Here is a 24,540-nt window from a genome sequence, read left to right as displayed (position 1 = left end):
AAAATCTACAAAATTGAATAGAGAGACCAGGGGAGAGAGAGAAAGACATTTTAGAGACAAGATTACTGGAGGACAATGACAAGCGCACTATATAGAATAATGTCTGTATAAAAGCACACTGTGTGTTTGAGTGTGTGTGTGTGTGTGTGTGTGTGTGTGTGTGTGTGTGTGTGTGTGTGTGTGTGTGTGTGTGTGTGAGCGTGCATGTATGTGTGTGGAAGTGTGTGTTCTGACCTGACACAGTGCAAGGCTTCCTAGGGATTTACAGGCCAGATGAATCAATCTGGAGACGAGCAGTAAATCAGGCCAGACCAGTCGAGACTCGCACCGCATCATCCCCTGGTGAGCGTGTGGAAGCTGCTTTCTGATCTGTGCCGTGTGTGTGTGTGTGTGTGTGTGTGTGTGTGTGTGTGTGTGTGTGTGTGTGTGTGTGTGTGTGTGTGTGTGAGTGTGTTCATGCATGTGAGAGCGTCTGAGTGTGAGTTTGTATGTGCAAATGCCTTCATGTCTGCATGTGTGTGCTTGTGTCTGCTTGTGTTCTTTGAGTATGAGTACATGTGAGTGTCTGTGCCAGTATTTGTGTGTGTGTGTGTATGTGTGTGTGTGTGTGTGTGTGTGTGTGTGTGTGTGTGTGTGTGTGTGTGTGTGTGATTGCATGTGTGTGTTATTCTTTGATGTGTGTTAAGCCCCTCCCTGTCAGAAAAACATTCTGTTCTATATACCCAGAGGGCCGAGCAGTTGAGTTTGACATGCATTCGCTTACTGGAAGGATGTGTGTAATAGTGTGTGTGTGTGTGTGTGTGTGTGTGTGTGTGTGTGTGTATGTGTGTGCGAGTGAGTGAGAGAGCAAGAGAGAGAGTGAAAATATTTTTGTGTTTGTATCTATCTGTCAGTCTTTGTGAATGTGCGTGTATGTGTTTGTGTGTATATGCACATGCATCTCTATGTATGGCTTGCAAGTCTGTTTGAGCTGTACGTGTTTGAGCATGTGTGTGTGTGTGTGTGTGTGTGTGTGTGTGTGTGTGTGTGTGTTCATTTCTCCAGGGAAGGGATCTGGAGACCAGTGTAGGTTGACCAGCGGAGCTCCAGGGCAGCAGGGGGAGGTCTGGGGATGTTGCCCAGCCTCAGTGGCTCCTCCCTGGGCTTCCTGCTCAGGGATTCAGCCTCTCCCAGGTTTCCAGTGCAGTGCCAAACGAGGCCAGCCAGCGCTATCTCAGTACCTTTGTTTCCACTAAGGCACCAAATAGAGCCAACCAGAGTTACCTTTAATCATTGGCCCGGTTTACACTAAAGGGCAAAACAGGGCTAATCAGGGCTAATTCATTAGCCTGGTTTCCCACTGAAGGCCAAAAAAGGGAGACTGTCCTTAAACTGGATGACCTGGTTTCAGGCTCTTGTGTTAGCAAGCATCTGCCCTGGTGAAGTGTCATTGAGTAAGACACTGAAGCCACTAACAGGGATGCTCCTGAGATACATTTGATCCCAGGCTATTAAGATATACTTTATGACTGTGGTCAGGTGAAAACCTTATATCTCCAAAATGTCTACTTTTTTGAGGAACTAGGAAAAATAGTCTTGTGTTTAGCTGGACAACCATGAAAACATTTCATAAATCAAAGGACTGTAGAATTTTCTCAACCCATAAAAGAGCACGAAATCCTTCAATTGAAATTAAAACATGAAAATCACCAAAATTGGAATTACAAGGTTTTCACCCGACGGCAACAGTATTTCCCAGGGTGTAAAAGACATGTTTGTACATAATAAATGTATACAGTGTTTGCTGTGTATGTCAGACTCAGGATCACTTTATTAGTCATGCACAGTAAACATACAGCAATTTGTCTTGGTGGCAATGGTAGAGAGACATATGACAACTGACAGTAGCACAGGACAAGATATACAGTACACATGTTATGGGGAGAGCAAGGGAGAGAGAGAATGTGTGTGTGTGTGTGTGTGTGTGTGTGTGTTTGTATGTGTGTTTGTGTGTGGTGTGTTCACATCACAATTCAGAGAGGAGGGAGGGAGAGAACAGCTTTTTATAGGTGCTGCTGGAGAGAGAGGAAGAAAGAGAGAGAAGGAGAGAGAGAGAGAAAGAGAGAGGGGGGGGGGGGGGGATAGAAACGGAAATGGCAAGAGGCTGACTTGCGGACCAACAAGAGAAAGATAGAAATTGAGAGAGTAAAAAGGAAAGAGAGTGGCGATGGAGCGATAGAACAAAGTAGAGATGTAAAGAAACAGATGGTGATGGAGAGAGAGAGAGTAGGAGAGACAGAAGGATTGGGGTGGAGAGATATAGCGAAGATATATTTAGGGAGAGAGAGAGAGAGAGAGAGAGAGAGCCTCCCAGCTAGAGGCATGACTCATCTTCTGCCAGCTGACAGAAGGATGGATGGAGAGAAAGAGGGTAGGAGGAGGAGGAGGGAGGGAGGGGGAGGAGGGAGATGGACGGAGAGAGAGAGAGAGGCAGGGAAAGAAGGAAGCAACGGAGGAGGAGAGGGGAGAGCGAGCGTGACAAGAAAGAAAGAGGAGAGATGCAAAGAGGGAGGGGGAAGAGGAGGATGTGGGAGGAAGGGAGGGAGGGAGGGAGAGGGAGGAAGGTGCAAGAGAGAGAGTAGGAGGAGAGAGAGGGAGAGAGAGAGAGGTAGGGAAGGAGTGAGGAGAGAGAGGGATGAAGGATGAAAAACAGAAAGAATAAAAGAGGAGGGGTTTCCACAGGCCCAGCCATGGTACATGCAACCACACGTGTGCAGAAAAACAAAGACAGACAGATATACAGACAGGCAAAACAAACACACACACACACACACACACACACACACACACACACACACCACCAAGGCCTCTCCAAACCCCCTCTCAGCTGCTTCCAACTCCCACTTGCATTTCCCCCCAGGGGTGCATGTGCAAGTGTGTGTGCGTGAGTGTGTGCGTGTGTGTGTGCGTGTGTGTGTGCGCGTGTGTGTGTGTGCGTGTGTGCGTGCGTGTGTGTGTGTGTGTGTTTGAGGACGATATAAGCAGTAAATTTCCCCACAGCCAGCTGCAGTTGGCAGTTTGTTGCTGTATGTGTGTGTGTGTGTGTGTGTGTGTGTGTGTTTGGAAGAGAAACAGAAAGAGAGAGAAAGAAAGGGAGAGAGACATAGAAAGAAAGAGAGAGAGAGAGAGAGAGAGAGAGAGAGAGGCAGTAGTTCTAAACCATAGAACTATAGTAACTAGACCAGGTAGTTTCATCACCCCATTGGTTTTCAATGGTTACGTTCGTAGTTTCAAGCTTTTTCATTTCCTCTCTTGTCCATTCTGTCATGATTTTCCCAACCAATCGAGGGATATTTTTTAAATATTGAGTCGATTCCAATAATCAATGTTATTTATCTTTTTTTTAAAATTGATTGGAGCAGCAGGGTGAGTAAGATAAGTGCTTTGACTTTATTGATGTCCATATAGGGAACAACAATTAAAGCCATAAAAATAATAAAAATAGATTCTACACAATTGTGTGTTTATATCAACATACAATTCCAACATATATGCGTGGGGAGTATGGATTACTTACATGTATGGATTTACCTACAGTTGTTATTTACAGTACTGGTTGCTTACAGAGGGTAGAGAGACTGTCTTTAAACTGGAAGACCTGGGTTCAAGCCTCTGCCTTGCTGAAGTGTCCTTGAGCAAGACACTGAATCCCTGCCAGCACTAGGAGTCACTGCTCTGTAGCTGAGCCTGACCTTTGACCTCCCTGTGGAAGAGGGGGAAGAAAAAAGTTTTTCCTATGGAGATCAACATCCTCTCTTGTCCGTTCTGCCCTGACTTTCCCAGACAGTCAGAGGAATTTCTTTTTATGTTTTTTTTTTTTTTAACTAGGGAGTGATCAGATTTTTAAATTGATAGCATTCATTCATTGATTTTTGGAATGAATGCCTTCCGAGTTGGATGAGCGGAGACCGGACCAGTCTGCCACAGCTGGTTTGCCTGCAGGAGATACTAGCTCTCTGGTTCGCTCGCTGAAGTCGGGCACTGGAGGCAATAAACTGTGAGGCTGCTGTTAATCCAGAGAGGAGCTGCCAAGTATTTCTCAGGCGTTGCTCCCTGTTGCATGGCTATTGCTCATATCCTCTAGGGACAAGCCCTCTCTCTCTCTCTCTCTTGCTCTCTCTCTCTCACTCTTTCTCTCTCTCTGTCTGTTTCTCTCTCTGTCTCCATTACTCGGACACTCCCTCTTTCTCTTTCTCTCTCTCCCTTTCCCCCTTTCCACCTCTTTTCCTTTGCGTCTCACTTGTTCCAAGTCTGTCTCCATACCCCACTCCCTCTCTCTCTCTCTCTCTCTCTCTCTCTCTGCTGTGTGTACTGTGGCTGAAGTGCTCCCCCCAGTGGTCCAATAGGCACATCACAGGTTACCAGTAAAAAAAAACCTGCTTCAACTGCTCCAGTCCAGTATTTCTGAAGCTCTGCGTTGTGTCCCAGAATAGTCTGCTGGCCTGTTTCTCTTTAGTCCCCGTATGACAGGACAACCAGCATGTTTTAATGAGCCAGGATCCCAGGAGGAGAAACCTATTTATTTCAATTTGGCTCTCAGGCTTCTCAACCAATCTGAACTCAAAATACAGGATTAAAAAAAACAAAAAACATGAACAGTGTAAGCGAGCCTGTTAATGCCTCAGAATACATGGGAAAAACTCACACCTGCTTGTCATATACTGTCAGTCTTTGTACCATTATGCTCTGACAACAAATTCCTGCCAGAGGGAGAAAAGGAGGGATAGATTCACCTCAGGGCTTCATACATGGGGAGGGGGCCAAGTAGCATTTTGTCAATAACGCCAGAATTTCTAGTAAGGACCCTGTAGTCTAGTCAAAGAAACCACAATACCACAGTGTTTCAACAGGGGGCGCTATAGTGCAGCTGCACACTAGGTTGTTGATTGATTAGTCTATCATTATCCTCAGTAAGGCCTTTATCCTGGCCTGTCAAACTGAATACTTCAACTGCTACAATTCAATATATTGTCCAGGGGGCCTACACACACTTGGATATACCAGTGTGTGTGCGTGTGTGTGTGTGTGTGTGTGGCACCCTGAGGGAGCAGCTAAAAATACTACATTGCTGCTCACGACACACACACACACACACACACACACACACACACACACACACACACACACCCCGACATACAGATACATGGACATTCTGCAAGCTAAACCACAGTGACAGTCTGTTCTGTTCTGTCGGCCCACCGGTGTTGATTTTTGAAGGCTGTAATATGGGTTCTGGTTTCCTAAACTATGGGTTGGGGCAGAAAATGGGTCAGGACTTGTGTCTCCTGGGTCTCCACAGGGGGCCGGGCTGAGATACTACATTCCCCATTTTGGTCCCAGGCTGAGAAATTTTAACAATCCCCCCTAGTGTGACCTAATCCATCAAAACTGATGTTTTAAAGACTGCTAACCTGCTTCTCTACCATATTCTCTTCACCCTGTGTTTATAGTGCAGAAATTTGAGAAGGTTTGAGCAACATGATATGTTGGTTATGTTGATTATGTAATGTGATTCTATATAGCTTGTGGGTAGCGCATGGCAGGGCAACCCATACTAAACATCTATGCACGTATAGTATTGTGAGGCACTTTGGGTGAAAGAGTCCAATAAATGGCAAATTCGAAATGGATTTTAAATAGCTTCATTGCCAGTTTTAGAGAATTAATGATGAGAGAAATGACCGTCTGTTTACCAGGAGAGGGCGCTGCTGTCACACTAACGCCCACGCGTATAGGCTACATAAAGTCACATTTAGGTGAGGCGCAGGCGGTACAGGTTTCATCCCACTTTACAGGTCATTGTTTCACTTATTCACCCTGACCTGTATGGCAGGGACACTAAAATCGTCTACTGGGTTTCAAGTTTCTATAATAACGCGCCACCCCCCACCCCCACCCCACACACACACACACACACACATCCAAGACCAGGCTAAAACAGGTAATTATCAATCAGATGTTTATTGAAGGCAGCCAGTTAGATCACTTCACAGATTGTCATGGGGATGAGGGTGTGTGTGAATGTGTGTGTGTGTGTGTGTGTGTGTGTGTGTGTAGGGGGGGGGGCGTTTAGGGCCCCCGGGAGATGAAAGATGTGCGGCCTCTGCTTAACATGCTGTGGGTCTTTTATCATGCAGAGACAACTAGGAAACCAAGTGATATCCGAGTCTGTCTTTCTCTCCAGAACCAAACTACAGGCACATACGAAAAACAACTATAGTACCTATCTGTCTTCTATATGCCACCTTTATATTTTGATGTTTTACGTACAGACTAAGGCCCACTGAAAGTAAGTAAAACTTCACAATTCAGTATCTTTTTCCAACTCTTACTGACAGATTATAATGCAAGAGAATTTGGCAACGTCGTCACTTTTGGTGGCTACTGATTGAAGGACCCGCAGTCACTTCTTTCTATCAGCCATCCTTGCGATTCAGGGACTTCCTACCGAAAAAAACACAATAATATTCCCATAAGGACTTATAGTGTTTCTGTGGTTCTCAATAGTGAGTTCATAGTTATTTGTATCTCCTATGGTATCATATAATATTCCTATATGAACCTATGGGAATTGGTCAATAATGACTTCTATGGTATCACTATAATATTCCTATAATATTCAGGGATTTATAGGTTGCTGTGATATCTGTATAATACCCTATTCCGTTGGCCTGATTACTATAGTTCTTTTTCATAAGACTTAGGGCTTCCCACCTTTACATGATCCAAAAGACTCGCAGACCAATTTCTCCAGATTTTGGGGGACCCATTCTAATCTTTCCACCGCCCACCTTTGGGTGTCGACCCGGTCTTTGAGAGGCAGTGAGTCAGATCAAAGGGCCTGTTCCTCCGCAGGTTCACCGCCCACCGACCCAGCGGTAGTTTGTCTTTGACCGGGTTATGAATTGAGGAGAGCTCGCTTCAACACGCCTTTTCTTTACCAGGGCTCCTGACCGTGTGTGTGTGTGTGTGTGTGTGTGTGTGTGTGTGTGTAGTGGAAGGGGGGGGGGGGGGCTGCCTTTTATTTTCGCAGACCAAAGAGAGGGGATTATGTGTTTTTGAAGCATTCACCGTTTATTCAAACAAATTATTCACTCCAGCTAAAAAAGGAATTTTACGCACATGAACTTTGATGGAAGAGTGACCGTTAAACCCCCCACGACTCATGCTTGTAATTCTCTCTCTCTCTCTCTCTCTCTCTCTCTCTCTCTCTCTCTCTCCCCATTCTATTCTACTGTATTATACCTCAGTAAACTGACCATATTTTTTACTCACCGCAAGTTGAACACGTTAGCAAATTCTTTGACGAGTGTTTTGTCAAGTATGGTGAATTGGTAAAAGATATAAGTATTCATTGATTATTAATCATTAATAGACTATTACTTTATCTAGCTAAATGACTATTGACCAGAGGAAAATGCCCTCTTTCCATGCAGATATAAAAGCACTTATTCGTTCAGGAACATGTTAAAGCTGCATAACTTTATGACCCTATGACAAAACCTGTGGTAAACATACAGTATATTTTTCCATGATAATACGGATCTTCATTGATTTTTGCCCAATTTGCTCATTTCCATCCCCGCTAAAGGCAAGTTCACCAACCTCAACAAGTGAACTGCTGCTTTTAGGCTTGGCTCAACGTTGAATGTTGACGGTGTCCAATATCCATTTGGTGTTCTGCTCTGATCACACACACACACACACACGTACGTTTTGTATGGCCGTAAAACAGGGAGGGAGAGGGCAGAGGGGTTCTGAGGTGAAGTGGGGGGTGAGAAAAGGAGGGGGTGGAGGAAAGAGAGAGAGAGAGAGAGAGAGATGTGGAGTGGCAGTGAAGGGGCAGGAAGGGAAAGGAACAGTCGCTTTGCTGCTCAATTAGCGTTTTAATCTCGTTGTTAATCTCTTCTCAAGACAAATCTTAACGGATCACATTTTTCACACGCTACCTCTCTTTTACTCTCTTTTATTTATTTATTTTTTTCTGAGAGAGAGAGAGAGAAATCGCTTCTTTCTTTGCGCATTCCCATCTCTCCAAGTGCGTAAATCAACTAATTTTTACCAAACCATTTTACGCACGACTGGGAATTGGAGTTTTGCGCCCTAAACTGGATTCATACAACCTACAAGCCCACACTGAGTTTGGGACAACATGCTGCTATCACTCCACATCCAATAATATCGACTCAGTCCCCCACCCTTCCAATCCTCAGTGAAACTACCGGAGGATTACAAAAATCTGCCTTTCTTTTTCTGTTTTGAAGTTATTTCTTATGGCAGTTTGATTTTCCAGAGATTATACAGTAGAGAGTGACGGGAAAAGGAGAGACACAGACGGACTAAGACTAGAGAGAGCGAGAAAGGTGGGAATAAACCCGGGACAGGCGTGTAGTCGTGAGCCGGACTTGAACCCACACCATCGGCAGCGCTGCGTGGTTCGCGTCCCATCCCACGGAGGCAGCAGGACGCCCCTTTATTTTCTCCTCATGTCTCAACGTAGGAGCACTTTCCCCGAGACCGGGTGTTTGACGGTGACGCGGCGGACCATGGACACCAGGCCTGCCCGGAGAAGGCGAACCGGAGCCGGGCGACATCTGCTGCTGGCGGCCGCTCTCCTCGCCTGCAGCTCACAGCTTCTGGTGGTGGATGCCAACTCATGGTGGTGAGTCACTGAATGGTCACTGTTGGTGTATGATTTGGAAGGATGTGTCTAGTGTTGGAGTGTAGGGTGGGCGAATGTGGGTAAACTATGACCCGCAATCGGTGATCATTATGCGGCAAACAACCACCAATATGAACAAAAAAACAATTATATTTTCAGAAAAGCATTATGTATGCTGTTTTCTCGTTAGAAAACTCAATCGTCATATAACGTAGGTTACATCAGTTTGTATCAGCGTAAAAAGTTGTGTACTTTGCAATTAGGCAAATAAAGAAGTGGATAACAGTGATAAGTACAACTTCTCTGCTATCTTATCACTACAGTGATAAGATCGCAGACCAATAGATTTGTTCGGCGATTATCGTGTGTGTGTGTGTGTGTGTGTGTTTTACGCACGACTTGGGTTTACATTCTTAGTATGTTCTCAATTGATTTCAACTTTCAAAGATGCTACAGGTTGATGTGAGCTGTCGGTAAGATGACAGCTGGACAGAGTTGACCTAAGATCGCGAAATTGTGTGCGTGCTCGTGTATGTATGTGTGTGTGTGTGTGTGTGTGTGTGTTTTGGGGGGTCGTTTTGCGCTGTGTCGTGTCGTGCCGTTCCAAGCCGTGCTGTAGAGGGCTAACAGTGAATGGAACAAATGTGAGCGCTCTGTCACAATATTTACCCTGGCTGAGCCCCAAATGGCCTGGCGGCCTGCTGCTGGGCCGCGCCACACTTGTTCTTGACTTACAAAAAACTACTCAGTTCGCTTCAACACAAATATGCTTTACTGCAGCAGTGAAGTCGAGAGTATATGCAGGTTTATGGCATATACTCACCCTCCAATCAGTCTACTTGGTGTCAAAATATATAGGATGGTAGGAGCAAAGTTCACCCATCTGTCAGTCTACTTGGTGTCAAAATATATAGGATGGTATGTTCAAAGTGCATCCACTTATCAGTCTACCAAGGATCTAAATAGGATTGTAGGTTCAGAGTGTATCCATCTATCAGTCTACTGGCATCAAAATATATGGGGTGGTTCATAGTATCCCCACCTCTTCAGCAGTGAACCCACCCACTCAATTAAAAAATAGCATCACTGTTACAAAACTAGTTCAATATTTTTAATGGATGTAACATGCATTCAGTACTATACAGAATAGCAACAAGTGAAGCACAGATTTATCTCCTCATAGCTGTCTGAACAGGGAGGAGCCATGTGCAGTTTGATTTTCCGCTCTGTAGACGGCCGTGACAAGGTCAGACCTGCCACAAAGGGTTAACACTCCTATGTTCTGTTCATGGACACACTGTTGCTCCTATCACTTCTTTATTCAAAGCAAATATGATTCTGAATGTCAACTTACCGTTGCTTTTGTTGCAAGTTGCTCTGGATAACAGTGTCATCTAGACTACAATGAAACAAACATTAAGAGGAAAGGAAAGGAACGGAAAGGGGAGAAAAGGAAAGGAAAGGAAAGATGTCTCCTACATTAGTGTTGACTCCCATTCAGTTACCCTCTCCAGAGATATGCATCATAGGAGCTCAGCCTCTGTCACTTCCCGTTCCACTAATAATCTATACAGGCTGTTTGTATTAATTTAAACTGTCTCTGATCTTTCTCCTCTACATCTGTGGCAAACCTCCACCCAGAGACCAGATGTAGAAGCCCAGTTTGTGTCACTTCCCTTTCCATGAACTTAACAGATTAAGTTTATATGTTTACATGTACACTAACTCTGGCCTCTGTCTCCCAGGTCACTTGCTCTGACCCCCATCCAGAGGCCAGAGATGTACATCATCGGAGCCCAGCCTCTCTGCAGTCAGCTGTCTGGTCTCTCCCAGGTAAGAACCTGTCTGTGGAAAACACTGGCCTTCTTTTTCTCACTCTTAAATCCAATGTCTAAGGACACACACACCACTCCCATTCATTCCTAATGCACAGTGATGTGCTTTTACCATTTTCCAAGGATTACATTTAAAATGTATTTGTTCTTTGCATGAGATATATTTGTCACCTGTGCTGTATTATCTAGTTTTTTTAGTCTACAGCCTGGGTGTACAGACTTTGCACAGGCATGTGTGTATTGTATACTCTGTATCCCTGTTCAGGGTCCCATCCAGTCACTACTGTACTTTGACTGGCCACTTCCACTGCCTCATAAACTTTTTTTCGCAGTTCATCCCCTCTCTCTCTTCACTCTACAAAAATGCCTTAATTAATCATAAAAGGTGCACATGTAAGTGACTTAAAGGGGAATGCCACACATTTAAAAAATTCACATATGTTATTCCTGTGCCCCAGGGCAGTTCAGTCAATACTTGTGAACGTGCACCACTCTTTCCTAAAGATAGAAACTAGAGAACTGACCCTTGAATCTGTGATGTCACTGGGATGTAAAATCAGGCACAGCTCCATAGACAATGAATGGGGCAGTGACTTGTACCCATAAGAGTTTTGTGTGAGTTCTTTCACGCAAATGAGGTTTATAATCTGGCTCATACCTGTGCAGTGCTAGAATAAAAACTTCATTTTGGTGCTGTCTAGCATCTTAAGTCAGGACCACATTCATTGTCTATGGAGCAACCCCTGATTTTATATCCCACTGATAACACAAATTCAGTGGTTCTCTCTGCTTTCTAGCTTTAGGAAAGAGTTGTGCAAGTTCACAAACACTGGCTGAACTGTCCTGGGGCACAGGAATAACATATGTGAATTCTTAAAATGGGTGGCATTCCCCTTTAACCCCAATCAGCAGCAGGGGCAGCAGGGCGCTGTAGTGAGCGGGGAGACCGTCTTTCATTCAGACAACTGAGTGAAGTTTCCTTTAGTAAGACACTGACTCCCTACCAGCTCCAGTGGTGTTGTTCTGTAGCTGACCCTGACCTCTGACCCCTCTGTGGAGGGGAGGGAGGGGGGCGAGTGAAAAGAGAATTAAGCTGCTAATCTCTGCTATGCTGCTGTGCCGTCCGCAGGGCCAGAGGAAGCTGTGCCAGCTGTACCAGGACCACATGGTCCACATCGGAGACGGAGCCAAGACGGGCATCAAGGAGTGCCAGTTCCAGTTCAGGCAGAGGAGGTGGAACTGCAGCACTGTGGACAACACATCGGTGTTTGGACGGGTCATGCAGATCGGTGAGTCGAAAGTACAACAGAACAGAGAACAGAAGGTAGAGGAAGAGGTGGAGCTGTGGATCTGCAGCACTGTAGACACACATCAGTGTTTGGACGGGTGCTGCAGGTCTGTGAGTTGACTGTTTAGCAGACTAGAAGAGTTTGGCCTAAAGAGAGGCTGGAGTTGTAATATGTTGGGCAGCATATCATTGTTTGGACTATAATGCGGTGAATAATATATCAGTGTTTAGATACAGTAGATCGTACATCTTGGTGTGTTTACCACTAACACACAGTAAGGGATTCTGGTCTTTTTGCATACTTGCCTACTCCTGTGAAATAAAACAGAACAGAGTTTCGGACGACAGTTTTATTGGCATGGGAGGAAAATAAATTAAAAAAGTAAGTCAAACTGAATGACTAATAGAATAATAGAATAATACTAACTACATACCAATACTAATAGAACAGAACAGAATAAAGTCGGATATAACATGTTTATATCCTGATTTACGGAGGGAACTCTGACACTTGGCACACTTGCTCCCTGCCTCACACGTTACACACATTCATATCATTATTGATAAATTATTGTCTGCATATCGGCCTAATCCACAGCTTTGACTGAGTGACATGCTTAGTGTTGAAATGTTTATTTTAGGCTGTTTGCCAGTGTGTTTGCTCCATTTTGAGTTGTGTTTGATAGATGATAAAGCTCAGGCTGAATCACAAAATAGACCACAATCATGTTTATTTGAAAAAATCACTCTAATATTTCTATAATATTCCTATATCGACTTAGTGTACTCAACAGTGAGTTTATATTGAGTTTATATTATATGATTACTGTAGTTCTTTTTCTAAAAGAAACACCAGATGGAAAGAAATGATTTAAATGATTTGAATTGAAATGATATTCAATCGAATATTGATAATATTCATAACAATTCATAATTTGTAGTCCACTCGTATGATTCCAGACACGACTAGAACAATAAACTTTATCGTCATCCCTCCTTACACAAGTGCAGTGAAACGACAAACGTCGCCAAACAAGAGTAAAAACGAAAGAACGAAACGCAAGAAGGCAATGATCAGAGCGCGGTAAATATAGCATATACTACAACTCAACATGTAACGTATCCCCAGTATTTTGAATAAATGTCAGCCGGTAGCTGGGGTCCTACATCAGTATGCCTCGCTGAGAGACAGGACAGTGTATCAGGTTAAATCTCAGCGGGTAATGTGCGTCTAATTCCCAGCAGGCGATGTGGGAAACCTCTCATCAACAAGTAAGTGTCAAATCCGCTGCAGGCAGCCAGACGAGGTGTAAGCTCTCTCTCTCTCTCTCTCGCTCTCTCGCTCTTTCTCTCTCTCTCTCTCTCTCTCTCTCTCTCTCTCTCTCTCTCTCTCTCTCTCGCTCTCTCTCTCTCTCTCTCACACACACACACACACACACACACGCACACAGGTACGCACAAAATCTCTTTGACGACGGTATTTGCGCGTCTCTCTCTCTCTCTCTCTCTCTCTCTCTCTCTCTCTCTCTATTGACAGTCAGTCTCTTCAGGTTTATATGGAGGTGTTAGTCGGGTCCATTGTCTTGCGGCTCTTCTTTTGAAATGCGCTGATGAGCTGACACCGAGTCGGCAGATCCGGACGCGCTATTTGAAGTCTGGGCCTCAGAGACTCATAAACCTCTCTCTCCCTCTCTTTCTCTTTATCACTCTCCAGTTCCTGCTGCATAATATGGGCGACTATACTGACCGGGCGGCTGCTCCTCAAGGCTGAATTGAATAGTTCACACGTCTCAGCCCTACATGCATACCTGTCTGGCTAGCTGGTGTGGATTCAGGCTATAGTAATCCTATAATATACTACAGAGTGATACTATAGGCTACAGTGATCGCATTAGTACTTTACAAAATGCCATAAAGTATGATAAGGTCACTATAAACCCTCTATTTAGTAGGCCTACCACAGACACAAGTTTCCTATAGGAATATTATAGTGATACCATAGGAGATAAAAAAAAATACCATTAAATATGATAAGGTCACTGTAAACTCACTGCAAGTCCCTGTAGGCTATAGGAATATTATAGTGATTTTTCATAAGGGATATAAAATAGAGAATCAGGCTTATAGGATAGTTTGATCACAGAAAGCTAATATTGATAATACTAAAATGATAATAAACAAAACATATTAGTAGCTAAACTCCCTGTGATCTTGGTGAATAATATGCAGCCTGTACCAGAAACACTAAGAGAGGGAGTCTCTCTGTAGTTCACATGTTAATTGTGTAGTTTCAGTCTCCTACCTGTCAGGCAGTCTTCTTTGTCTTTTTTCTCCATGTGTTAAATGGTTTGTGTATAAATGCAGTGAATAGGACCTGCGGTCTGTCTTGTGTATTCCACAGTGTAAAATGAGAGCAGACTAGATGGTGATAGGTAGAAATCACTAGTGTGGACTCGCCTGTTGAATGCCATGCATCCATACAGCTACATTTGAGTCTGATCAATAAATTGTATGTTAATGTTGTTAATGTATGTTAGAGTTAATGTTGTTTATACACAGTATTTGATACTGATAATTCTTCCATAAGCCTGGGGTGAGTTGATGGGGAATGAACAGGAATGACTTACATGCACCAAATATTAGATACACTCCTCTGATTAAATAGAGATTTTCGCAGAAATGCATGGGACAGTTACTAATAGTCAACTTAATCAGAACATCCATCCCTGTGCCATGTGTGTCAGTGGCATACAAGTATTATATCATCAGTACTGTGAGTCAGTGTCAGATTAAAGTGTCTGGCCTATAAAACAAACTTTATTCACTGAATATCCCATTGACATTGGCCCAACTATTCTCCTCCTCTTCTATACATGGGATTTGTTTAGCAAATGGTTTGGCCAGCCAGAACTAGGACAATGATACCCAAAGGCAGATCGCATGGAGATTAAAATAGGTTTCCAAATTATTCTGGAGAAATTGATATCTTAAGTACATAAAAGCCTGCAAAATGTGTTGTGGAACAATGAGCTGGCATGAAAAGCTGCTGCCATCCTCGCATTTTAAACCTCCCTGCACAGAGTTAGAGCCTAAAACACATCTATTGTCTATTGTCAAGTCAACCGAGGTGTGGGGCTGGTGGTGTGTGTGTGTGTGTGTGTGTGTGTGTGTGCGCTTGTGGCATGTGTGTGCGCTCAATGACAGGAAACATGCATAGCTGCTCTGGTTAACCCTACAAACACACACACACGCATACACAAACGCACGCACACACACACACACACACACGCATACACAAACGCACGCACACACACACACACACACACACAAACAGACTTGAATAAGAAAAAGAAGGCCAACTTGACCAAATGTATCGTTCAACTAATATAGTTGAATGTTCTTTAATTGTATTAGTCTGTGTGTGTGTTTTTTCCCATATGTGCAACATTATGGTTTCTCCACTGTGTAAGTGTGCCATGCCGAATGCATTGTGTTTTTCCATTGTGTTTTGTGCACAGTTCAGGTTGGTATGGGAGCACTAGTACTGTGCTGGTAAGGCAGCCAAACATACAGTATGTTTCAAAAGAAGGTAAACAATTTGTTTAATAATAATAATAATGAAAAAACAAAGCTGTATAATTTGTCATTTTAACAAAATAATTCAGCATTGAATGGTAGTCAGTAAATAATAGGGACTTGGAAACAGGAAAAATATTTAATAATACAGTGAATATTAATAATGTATTCCTACTTTTGAAACACCCGGTACTTGGTGCTGGCCCATTTTCAAAAGGCACTGTCAGTTATTATTATTATTATTATTATTATTATTATTATTAATAAAAGTAGTGGTAGTAGTTTTTGTATAGCTCTTGTCAAAATGTGGTTATAAAGTTCTTCTCAAATAAAAACAAAGAGATAAAATCAACAGTAAAAAGTCAAGAGCATTGTAATCAAACCAGGAAACATAAAAGCAGAAGAGCATAAAATCGACTCATAAAAAGGGAGGCAAAGGACAATTAATGAAAGATCATTACAGAAAAGCAAGTATATAAAGTGAGTTTTAAGAGGTGGTTTAACAGGTGATACTGAATGGTACCTATAACAGACCCAGTGTGCGTTCAGTACAGGACTCATAATGGTTCAAAACTCTCATGTGTTTCCTCAGTTCACTCAGTGTGTGTTCTCTCTCTCCCTCAGGCTCCAGGGAAACCGCCTTCACCTACGCCATCAGCGCGGCGGGCGTGGTCAACGCCATCAGCCGGGCGTGCCGCGAGGGCGAGCTCTCCACCTGCGGGTGCAGCCGCGCCGCTCGGCCCCGCGACCTGCCCCGCGACTGGCTGTGGGGCGGCTGCGGCGACAACGTCAACTACGGGTACCGCTTCGCCCGGGAGTTCGTGGACGCCAGGGAGAGGGAGAAGAATTACCCGCGAGGTTCGACTGAGCACGCCCGGACACTGATGAACCTGCAGAATAACGAAGCGGGCAGACAGGTGAGGGGAGACAACACACACACACACACACACACACACACACACACACACACATACACACACAGCATCCACTCTGCTGAAGAGTCGCTGTTCTCTATCTGACCCTGACCTTTGACCTCTCTGTGGAGGGAGGGCAGGCGAAAGGATCATTTCCCTGCAGAAACCAATACAGAATCATTTTCCTAATTTACATACTCACAGATGAAGGTGTATGCTAAGGTGTAAATTACGATATTGATAGTTGGTGTCAAAGTATCCATAAGAAATCAGTAACATCAGAATTGGAGAGTTGGGTGTGAATCTATAAGTGAGGAACGTGTGTGTCGCCTTTCTGCTTTGCAACATCTTTCCATGTGTATCTATATGTCTGCCAGGAATGTGTGTGTGAGTAGAGGTGGCCCCTGACTGCCTGGCCTGGTTTCACAGAGTGCGTGTGTGTGTGTGTGTGTGTGTGTGTGTGTGTGTAGGTTATTTATTGGGAGGGTCCAAATGGTAGAACTGCTAACGCCCTTGGAGTCTGGCTAGGTCACCAGGTCAATGCACATTCCACTGGAGTAACACACACACACACACACACACACACACACACACAGATGTAGTAACACAGTTGACAATAACATATTCAATATTGTATTCTGTCTGAGAGGTCAGAGAGTGAAACTAAGTGGAAATTGTATGAGAGAGAGAGAAAGCAAATTAGAAAGGTAGATAGATAAATGGACAGATAGATAGATGGATAGATAGATTGATTGATAGATAGATGGATGAATGGATCTGGTTTGTTTCGTAGTTCTAGCATGTTTTGGTGCGGCTGGGTTCCAAGGTTGGTGGCTAAACTTCTCCTTTGTGTCCCGTGCTGCTCGTCATACACAGATGATCAGAAGTTGTCAAGTTGGTTTAGGGGCTAAGCTTGGTTGGGAAGGCTTTCAGGTGGGGAGAGCGTTACAAGAAATGCATTTAAAGAAACCTTTCACCTTTGACTGGGCCGTTCACACACACACACACACACACACACACCTTCCTCGTAAAAGGTCCATTTGCCCGTTGTGGGACGTTGTGGGATCAGGAGAATGTGTTTATCTTCAGTTAGAGAAGCTTTGTTTAAGCTGTTTACAAGACAGAGACGCCCGAGTGTGTGTGTGTATGTGTGTGTGTGTTTGTGTGTGTGTGTGTGTATGTGTGTGTGTATGGTGTGTGTATGTGTTTGTCCTCGTCTGTGTGTGCACAGCTCAGCTCCATTTGATTTGTGTGAGAGACAGTGAGCCTGGTTTTATGTGTGTGTGTGTGTGTGTGTGTGTGTGTGTCAGAGGTCAAAGGTGAGGGTCTGGAGAGGTTATGTTTCTGTTGAGGGTCCCATTGGGGCTATAGAAGAAGGAGTTGGTGTGTATGAGAGAGAGAGAGAGAGAGAGAGAGAGAGAGAGAGAGAGAGAGAGAGAGAGAGAGAGAAAGAAAGAAAATCAGAGAGAAAGGTAAAAATATACATGGAGATATGAATCTCTCTCTCTCACACACACACACACACACACACACATACACACAATTCCTCTCCCTCTCTCTTACAAACACACTCTTTTTGAATGACTTCTCTCTTCTGTTTGATCCTTGGCTTTCATTGTTGTCTGTCCATCGTAACGGAAGAGAGGAGAAGAGAGGGATGAAAAGGAGGAGAGCAAGTGAGAGAGGAGAGAGGCACAGTGGAGCATGGCCTGTTTTATCCCCTCTCTCTCTCTCTCTCTCTCTCTCTCTCTCTCTCTCTCTCTCTCTCTCTCTCTCTGTCATGGACACGCTGGTTTGTTCTAAGCGGGATTTGTCTTGCTTGGTTGAACAAGGCGAGCCGGGGGGCTTTTGTAGAGGTGACAGGGGTGTGTCTGTGTGTGTGTGTGTGTGTGTGTGTGTGTGTGTGTGTGTGTGTGTGTGCTCAGCTTCATTTGATTTGTATGAAAGACAGACAGTGAGCCTGGTCGTCTGTGTGTGTGTGTGTGTATGTGTGTGTGTACAACCGTCTGGAGACAGAGACGCAGGGTGAGGGATGGACCTCCGTCACACTCCCCCGACTCTCAAAGGCTCACACACACACACACACACACACACACACACCACACACAGACCACTAGGTTCACTGTCTCCCATTCACACAAATCAAATGAAGCAGTGCTGTCACACAGAGACTCTTACCACCACTAGATGTAAAACACACAGCCTCAGCGCTTTAAACTCATCATCATCATCTTCTTCTTATCGAGGAAACATTAGAACGCATTTTTCAACTTGTGGATCACTTTGTTGCCTGTTGCTGGTAGCGTTGTCCATCTTGAATTTGATTTAATTTGGGAAAAAGAAAAACACAGGATACAAAAGAAACAATTAATGTATATTTAACCCCAGAGGAAAGCACAAGAAAGTGTTACTTAAACTACTTATTTCCAATGTTCCTCAATGGAAGACAACATTACAATAAATTGACATACAACACAAAACACAGTAAAACCAGCATCAAAAGATTATAGGATAGACACGGCACGAGATAAATTGTCTTAATACTGGCCACGTTTATTCCAAAGTAATGTTCTCACTTTCTTATTAAAGAGCTTTGGTAGAACAGTTTGTGATTCGCAAGCAGAGGCAGTTCCACAAACTGATAGCAGAGAAGCAAAAATGAGCTTCGATTTTTACTCCCCAACAAAGTTTCTAGTGTTCCCCCACCGTGAAGTGGGCCAACACACCTCACACTGGAGATTTCCCTCTATGGTTCTCACATCTGGTCCTCATGGGGGATAGAAGCAGGTTGAGGGCAACATCAGCCGCCTGAGAGAAGCTTTTGACTTGAAGGTTGCTGGTTTGAATCCCCGGGCCGACTGGGAAAAGCAGGGCAGGTGAGGTGAATGGTAAGCGCCACAGATCTGAGCAAAGTGCTGCACAGTGACCAACAGGAGAAGACTGTGGTTCTACTGGGAAGCTCCCAGGTGTGAATGTGGGGCAAACAGCAAATGTGGTCAGTCGACTTTGGCAGGATAAGGAAGACTAAAACCAAGTCCAAGATCACATGATGTATACAAAATATTCATGAGACAACAATAGCTTGTATAAGAAGCTCTGGTAGAGAAAAGCTTTCCTTTCCTCCTCTATCTCTCCTCCTCACGTGTCTCTTATCCCCTCACAAAGGCTGGGCTATTTGCTCTGTTTCTCTCCCTTGCACTCTCTCTCGGTCTCTGTCTCTCTCTGTCACACACACACACACACACACACACAGACACACACACACACACACACACACACACACTCGGCTCCTAACCCCTAACCCTGTCTGAGCGCAGCCTATTGTGCCTGACACAGAGACCGTGTCTCCACCACGGATGACTGAGCGTGTGGGTGTGTGTGTGTGAATGTGAGTGTGTGTGTGTCTCCATCAGGTCCAGTGTCACTACGCCCAGCAGGCATGACCTACCAAACAGCTCAGTATGATGCTGGACACACACACACACACACACACACACACACACACACACAGTGGTTTGACAACATAAGCCTACTGACAGTGAGTAGACCCAGACCCAACCTACCAACAACAGAGAGAGAGAAAGAGAGAGAGAGATTGAAATATCTGTCTAAATGACAATATAGCAATGTGAGAAAGATGCTCTTTACATTTTACTTTTTTATTTTATTTCTCAATTGAGTAAAATGTGTAAATATATAATATGGAGCCACAAACCCCAAAAGAGGGCTTCTACTATTACAAAATGCCATTGTATTTCCTCCCTCTCTCTCTTTCTCTGGGCGGGGTCACCGGGGTCGTATCCCAGGATTGGAGGGTGCCGAGTGCTATGCCTGCTGGGTAAGAAAGTGGAGGAGAGGGGTCGGGGGTGGGAGGGGGGAGGGGGTGTGGTGAACAGAGGTGAGAAGGTAATTGAGATCAGGCGATGTGAGGAGACAGGGGAGGGGGGAGCGAGGGGGGGGGGTTAGGGGAGGATGAGTCAGGGGAAATTAGGAATCAGAATTAATTTATTTAGCAAGTACAATGAATGTGCAGGGATTTGTCTTGCTGGCATTAGTGCAAAGATTTAAAAAAAAATGTAACACAGTGCATATACTTCCAAACATAGTGCCTGGTATAACTATATATATATAGTATACACTGACACACATTTTTTCAGAATTAGACACAATTGGATGCAGGATGTGATATAAAAATTTTAAAAAAGTTTTAGTCGTTGGTAAAACTCAACAACAATCACCCACTCCTGTCAGCAGGAGGGGCGGGTGAGGGTGTGAGAGAAGGGTCAGCAGTGTGTGTGTGTGTGTGTGTGTGTTGGGGGGTGATGCCAGGAGGAAGTGGTGGGGTTTTATGTGACTTGTTTATTGGATGCTGTTGAACGGCCCTGGTGGAGCTGCAGGGGTGAAGAGCTCCCCCTAAAGTCTGCTGCTGTAAACACCACTGTTGTCTGCACTCCATATAAATCATGTATTCTTCCTATTTTGGCTTTTTTTTTTTTTTTGACTGCTGACATTGTTCTCTATATGGTTCATAATGTTGAGACCAAGCCAAACCATTTACAAAGTCTTGTAACTGTTAAAAATTTGACAGTTTTGCTCTGGACACAGGACACTTTCCTGATTAAATAATAGTATTTAATAAGCATATTATGAAACTTGTTAGACATATTAAAATATATTAAACTGAAAGAATTGACATGAGTGCAGTCTGGCTTTAGAGGGAAGTCTAGGCTGATTTTGCAAGCCATGAATTAAAGATAACATTTACATTTTGAGACATTTAGCTGCTGCTTATATCCACAATGACTTAAATGAGAGAACATAATGCGTGACATAACAGTATGTCACGCTGTAATTCTCTCACGCTTATTGGTCTTTAAAATAAATGCTGTATGTATAGGAATTGTGTGGGAGAGTCTCTTTACAATAGAGCCACATTTCCTCTGGCTAGCAGTAGCCCTGCTATTCTGAGTCAGCTGTTTGTTTTAGTTTGGTGGAGCAGCGTTGACTAAGGCCTTAGAGAACAGCGCATATGGAGCAAAAACCTTCTCTTTGTTTTTCTTTTCCTTTTTGTTTATCTATTTCACCACACATTTTTGCAAAAACGACTTCAGCAGCGCTACAGTGGGATGACAGAAATCCGAAGACAGGACTGTTTACATCTTTATTGTTGTGTAAAGTTTGTTTTTTTTGTGAAAATGTCCCTCAAGAACAGTAGCTGTACATGGACAACACTAGCGAGTTATGACCTCCCATGAATCTATATGTACTGGCTGTCTGTTCAGTCATTATTTAACCCTTTTCTCCCCATTTCACTGAGATCACCAGTCTGAAACAGGGTCCTGGCAGCAGTAGCGTTTGAGCTGAAAGAACTGGGCTTGTGTGTGTGAGTGTGTATCATGGTGCTGCTGAAGAAGAGCACTTTTGGTCTATCTAGCCTGGGTAAATTAAAAGAAGCAAAGCTTTTGAGCATATCAGCTGCCTCAAAGCAATGGTTCAAACATGACTTATTTATCCTCCTCTGTATTTACCCATATTCATTCAGGTAAGGTGTGCTGAAGGGTTTTTCAACCATCATCCTGCTGCCAATAGTTGGGAAGGATGTAGTTACACATGGTCGCCACTAGATGGCAGCAGTGTATCAGCAAAGATCATAAATTCACACTCTACAGCACAACATGCACAGAACATGATGCACAAAATGACGTGACGCAGTAAACAGAGTTCCTAGGAGTTAATTCAGACAAAACAGTACCAGCATGTCATTCCTGAAGTCTGTTGTTTATTCTATCTATCTATCTATCTATCGATCTATCTATCGATATATCTATCTATCTGTCTATCTGTGTTTTCACAGCCTGATCTAACATCTCTCTCTCTCTCTCTCTCTCTCTCTCTCTCTATCTATCTATCTATCTATCTATCTATCTTTCAATTTCAATTCAATTGAAGTTGGTTTTATTGGCATTACAAGAGAAAGTTATGTGTTGCCAAAGTATTCAGTGTGAAGCATTATAGGTCAATATTACCACAACTAAATACAATATCAGTATCACTGTAATATTTCAGTATATAGAGAACATATATACATGCATTCAGCATATACCCAACAGTCAACACAGCAAAGTAAACCACAGTACAGCACAACAGTGTCATACAGTATCTTTTGTCAGTTCAAACCATCTCTCTAGTCAACTGACAAGCACATATAAATGTAGTTTTTGTTCTGGGCAGAGGGCAGAGAAATCTGTTATCAAAATTTGGAATTTATTGAAATACATGTTCTCTCTCTCTCTCTCTCTCTCTCTCTCTCTCTCTCTCTCTCTCTCTCTCTCTCTCTCTCCCCCAGGCGGTGTATAACCTGGCTAACGTGGCCTGTAAGTGTCACGGTGTCTCTGGCTCCTGCAGTCTGAAGACCTGCTGGCTCCAGCTGGCCGACTTCAGACGCGTCGGAGAGTTCCTGAAGGAGAAGTACGACAGCGGGGCCGCCATGCGCATCGGACGCAAGGTGCTCAGCTCACATGATATGCTGCTGTATTAAATCACATGTTCGACCAATGCATCCACAACACTGAAGCGCTTACCTGCTCCTCACCTCTCTGCTGAAATGAGTGAAGAACGTCTGTCCCAGAAGCAGATGTGAAGAAATAAATCCCTAATTATGCTTTATGTAACATGATTGAACGCTCCAAATTCCAAGCCAAGCATGACAGTAACATTTGCTAAAAGAACATCGAGGTTGTCTCCTGCTGTGACGATCCGATACTGCTTTACATTTCACATTTTTCCATGCTCAGCATTCCAAAACAAAACATTTGTGACACTCCCCTCTGCCCTCTCCCTTCATGTTTGAAGCTGACCTCTCTCCCTCTCTCCTTTTTTTTTTTTTGCTGTGTACTGTCTAATAAAACAAAAACACAGCAACAATTATTTTTAATTAAAAAGCTAAAAAAATTATGACAAAACATGTATTTCATAGAATTTTTATATCAAAATCTCATTAGCCTACTTTTACTTCCTGGAAAACAGAAAATCTAGTGGTGAGATCATCGTGTACCAGGAGGCGACATAAAAATCCAACCAATAAAACCACAGATGTTTTAACAATCCCGCCCCTCCGCCGCTCTCATCAAACTGTCTTCCTCTCCCTAGCTGATATCCCATTGGTTTACACTTTTGAATGATCCCTCTCTGCATTATGTCCCGCCCCTATATCCTGTTTCAACAGGAAATGCATCTCAAAATGCAGCTTCATTGTGACTTTAAAGTCACTCTGGTCACAGCACCTACTCCTGTTCCCTCCATCCTGCCAATCTTACCTAACTCACCTAACTCTCTCCCCTCCGTCCCAAACAGGGCAAGCTGGAGCAGGTGGACAAGCGCTTCAACGCCCCGACGCCCGAGGACCTGGTCTACATCGACCCCAGCCCCGACTACTGCCTCCGCAACGAGACCACGGGCTCTCTGGGCACCCAGGGGCGCCTCTGCAACAAAACCTCGGAGGGCATGGACGGCTGCGAGCTCATGTGCTGCGGCAGAGGATACGACCAGTTCAAGACCTACAAGCACGAGCGCTGCCACTGCAAGTTCCACTGGTGCTGCTACGTCAAGTGCAAGCGCTGCACCACGCTCGTCGACCAGTTCGTCTGCAAGTAGCCCGACGACGGATGGAAGGATGGAAGGAAGGACGGAGATGAAAGAGGAGGAGAGGGAGGAAAGGGGAGGTGAAGGGGTGATGGAGGGAAAGGCTGCAGGATGGATGGCGAAGGAAGGCGATGTTTCAGGGTTTTGTTCAGGATCATTTGGATACACAACTTTCAAATGAAGATTTTCTTACTATTTCCCTTCTTTTCTCCGTTTATAAATCTCCAGCCTTTTTGCAGCAAGTTCAAACCCTCCAGTTTGTGTGTAAATAGTGGAAGGGTGGATGGATAGATTAGGAGGGAGGGAAGGAGGGATGGATGGATGAAAGGTAGGAAGCAAGGAGGAAACAGGAATGTGATTATTTCAGGTTTCTCAAGATTTCAGAATTTTTAATACAACGCTGCAATTATTTTTTATGGAGATTCCTATTTTCCTGCCCATTATTTTCTACTTTCCTGTGTTATATCCTGATCACAACCCTGACGGAGCAAGGGATGGATGGATGGAAGGAAGGATGGAGAAGGAAGGAAGGAAGGAGACGGAACACAAACTTCGGTAGGAGAAGGAAGGACAAACGGGTGGATG

The 24,540-nt window shown here is 44.0% G+C and overlaps 1 protein-coding gene across 1 annotated transcript; it reads left to right on the top strand.

Annotated features, from left to right (window-relative positions):
- Positions 1-8,525: 8,525 nt before the first annotated feature.
- wnt5b (wingless-type MMTV integration site family, member 5b) lies at positions 8,526-23,967 on the top strand. The gene is made up of 6 exons (XM_071529166.1): positions 8,526-8,701; positions 10,447-10,534; positions 11,666-11,825; positions 16,025-16,317; positions 22,661-22,819; positions 23,668-23,967. The coding sequence occupies exons 1-6, from the start codon at positions 8,526-8,528 to the stop codon at positions 23,965-23,967; spliced, it is 1,176 nt and encodes a 391-aa protein (XP_071385267.1).
- Positions 23,968-24,540: the final 573 nt, after the last annotated feature.

The sequence above is a fragment of the Centroberyx affinis genome, unplaced genomic scaffold (assembly GCF_046629955.1).
Source record: "Centroberyx affinis isolate AG114_WGS23_722 - 3 ecotype Tasmania unplaced genomic scaffold, CSIRO-AGI_Caff_v1 ptg001773l_1, whole genome shotgun sequence".
In the NCBI taxonomy this organism is placed as follows: domain Eukaryota; kingdom Metazoa; phylum Chordata; class Actinopteri; order Beryciformes; family Berycidae; genus Centroberyx; species Centroberyx affinis.
Note: the sequence above shows the minus strand (reverse complement) of the source record. Positions and strands in the feature narration are given on the sequence as shown.

Excerpts from the sequence above, each read along its gene's own strand:
- wnt5b (XM_071529166.1), top strand. The coding sequence starts at position 8,526 with ATGTCTCAACGTAGGAGCACTTTCCCCGAGACCGGGTGTTTGACGGTG. Across the intron at positions 8,702-10,446 it reads GTGGATGCCAACTCATGGTG|GTCACTTGCTCTGACCCCCA; the intron begins GTGAGTCACTGA and ends TCTGTCTCCCAG. Across the intron at positions 16,318-22,660 it reads ATAACGAAGCGGGCAGACAG|GCGGTGTATAACCTGGCTAA; the intron begins GTGAGGGGAGAC and ends TCTCTCCCCCAG.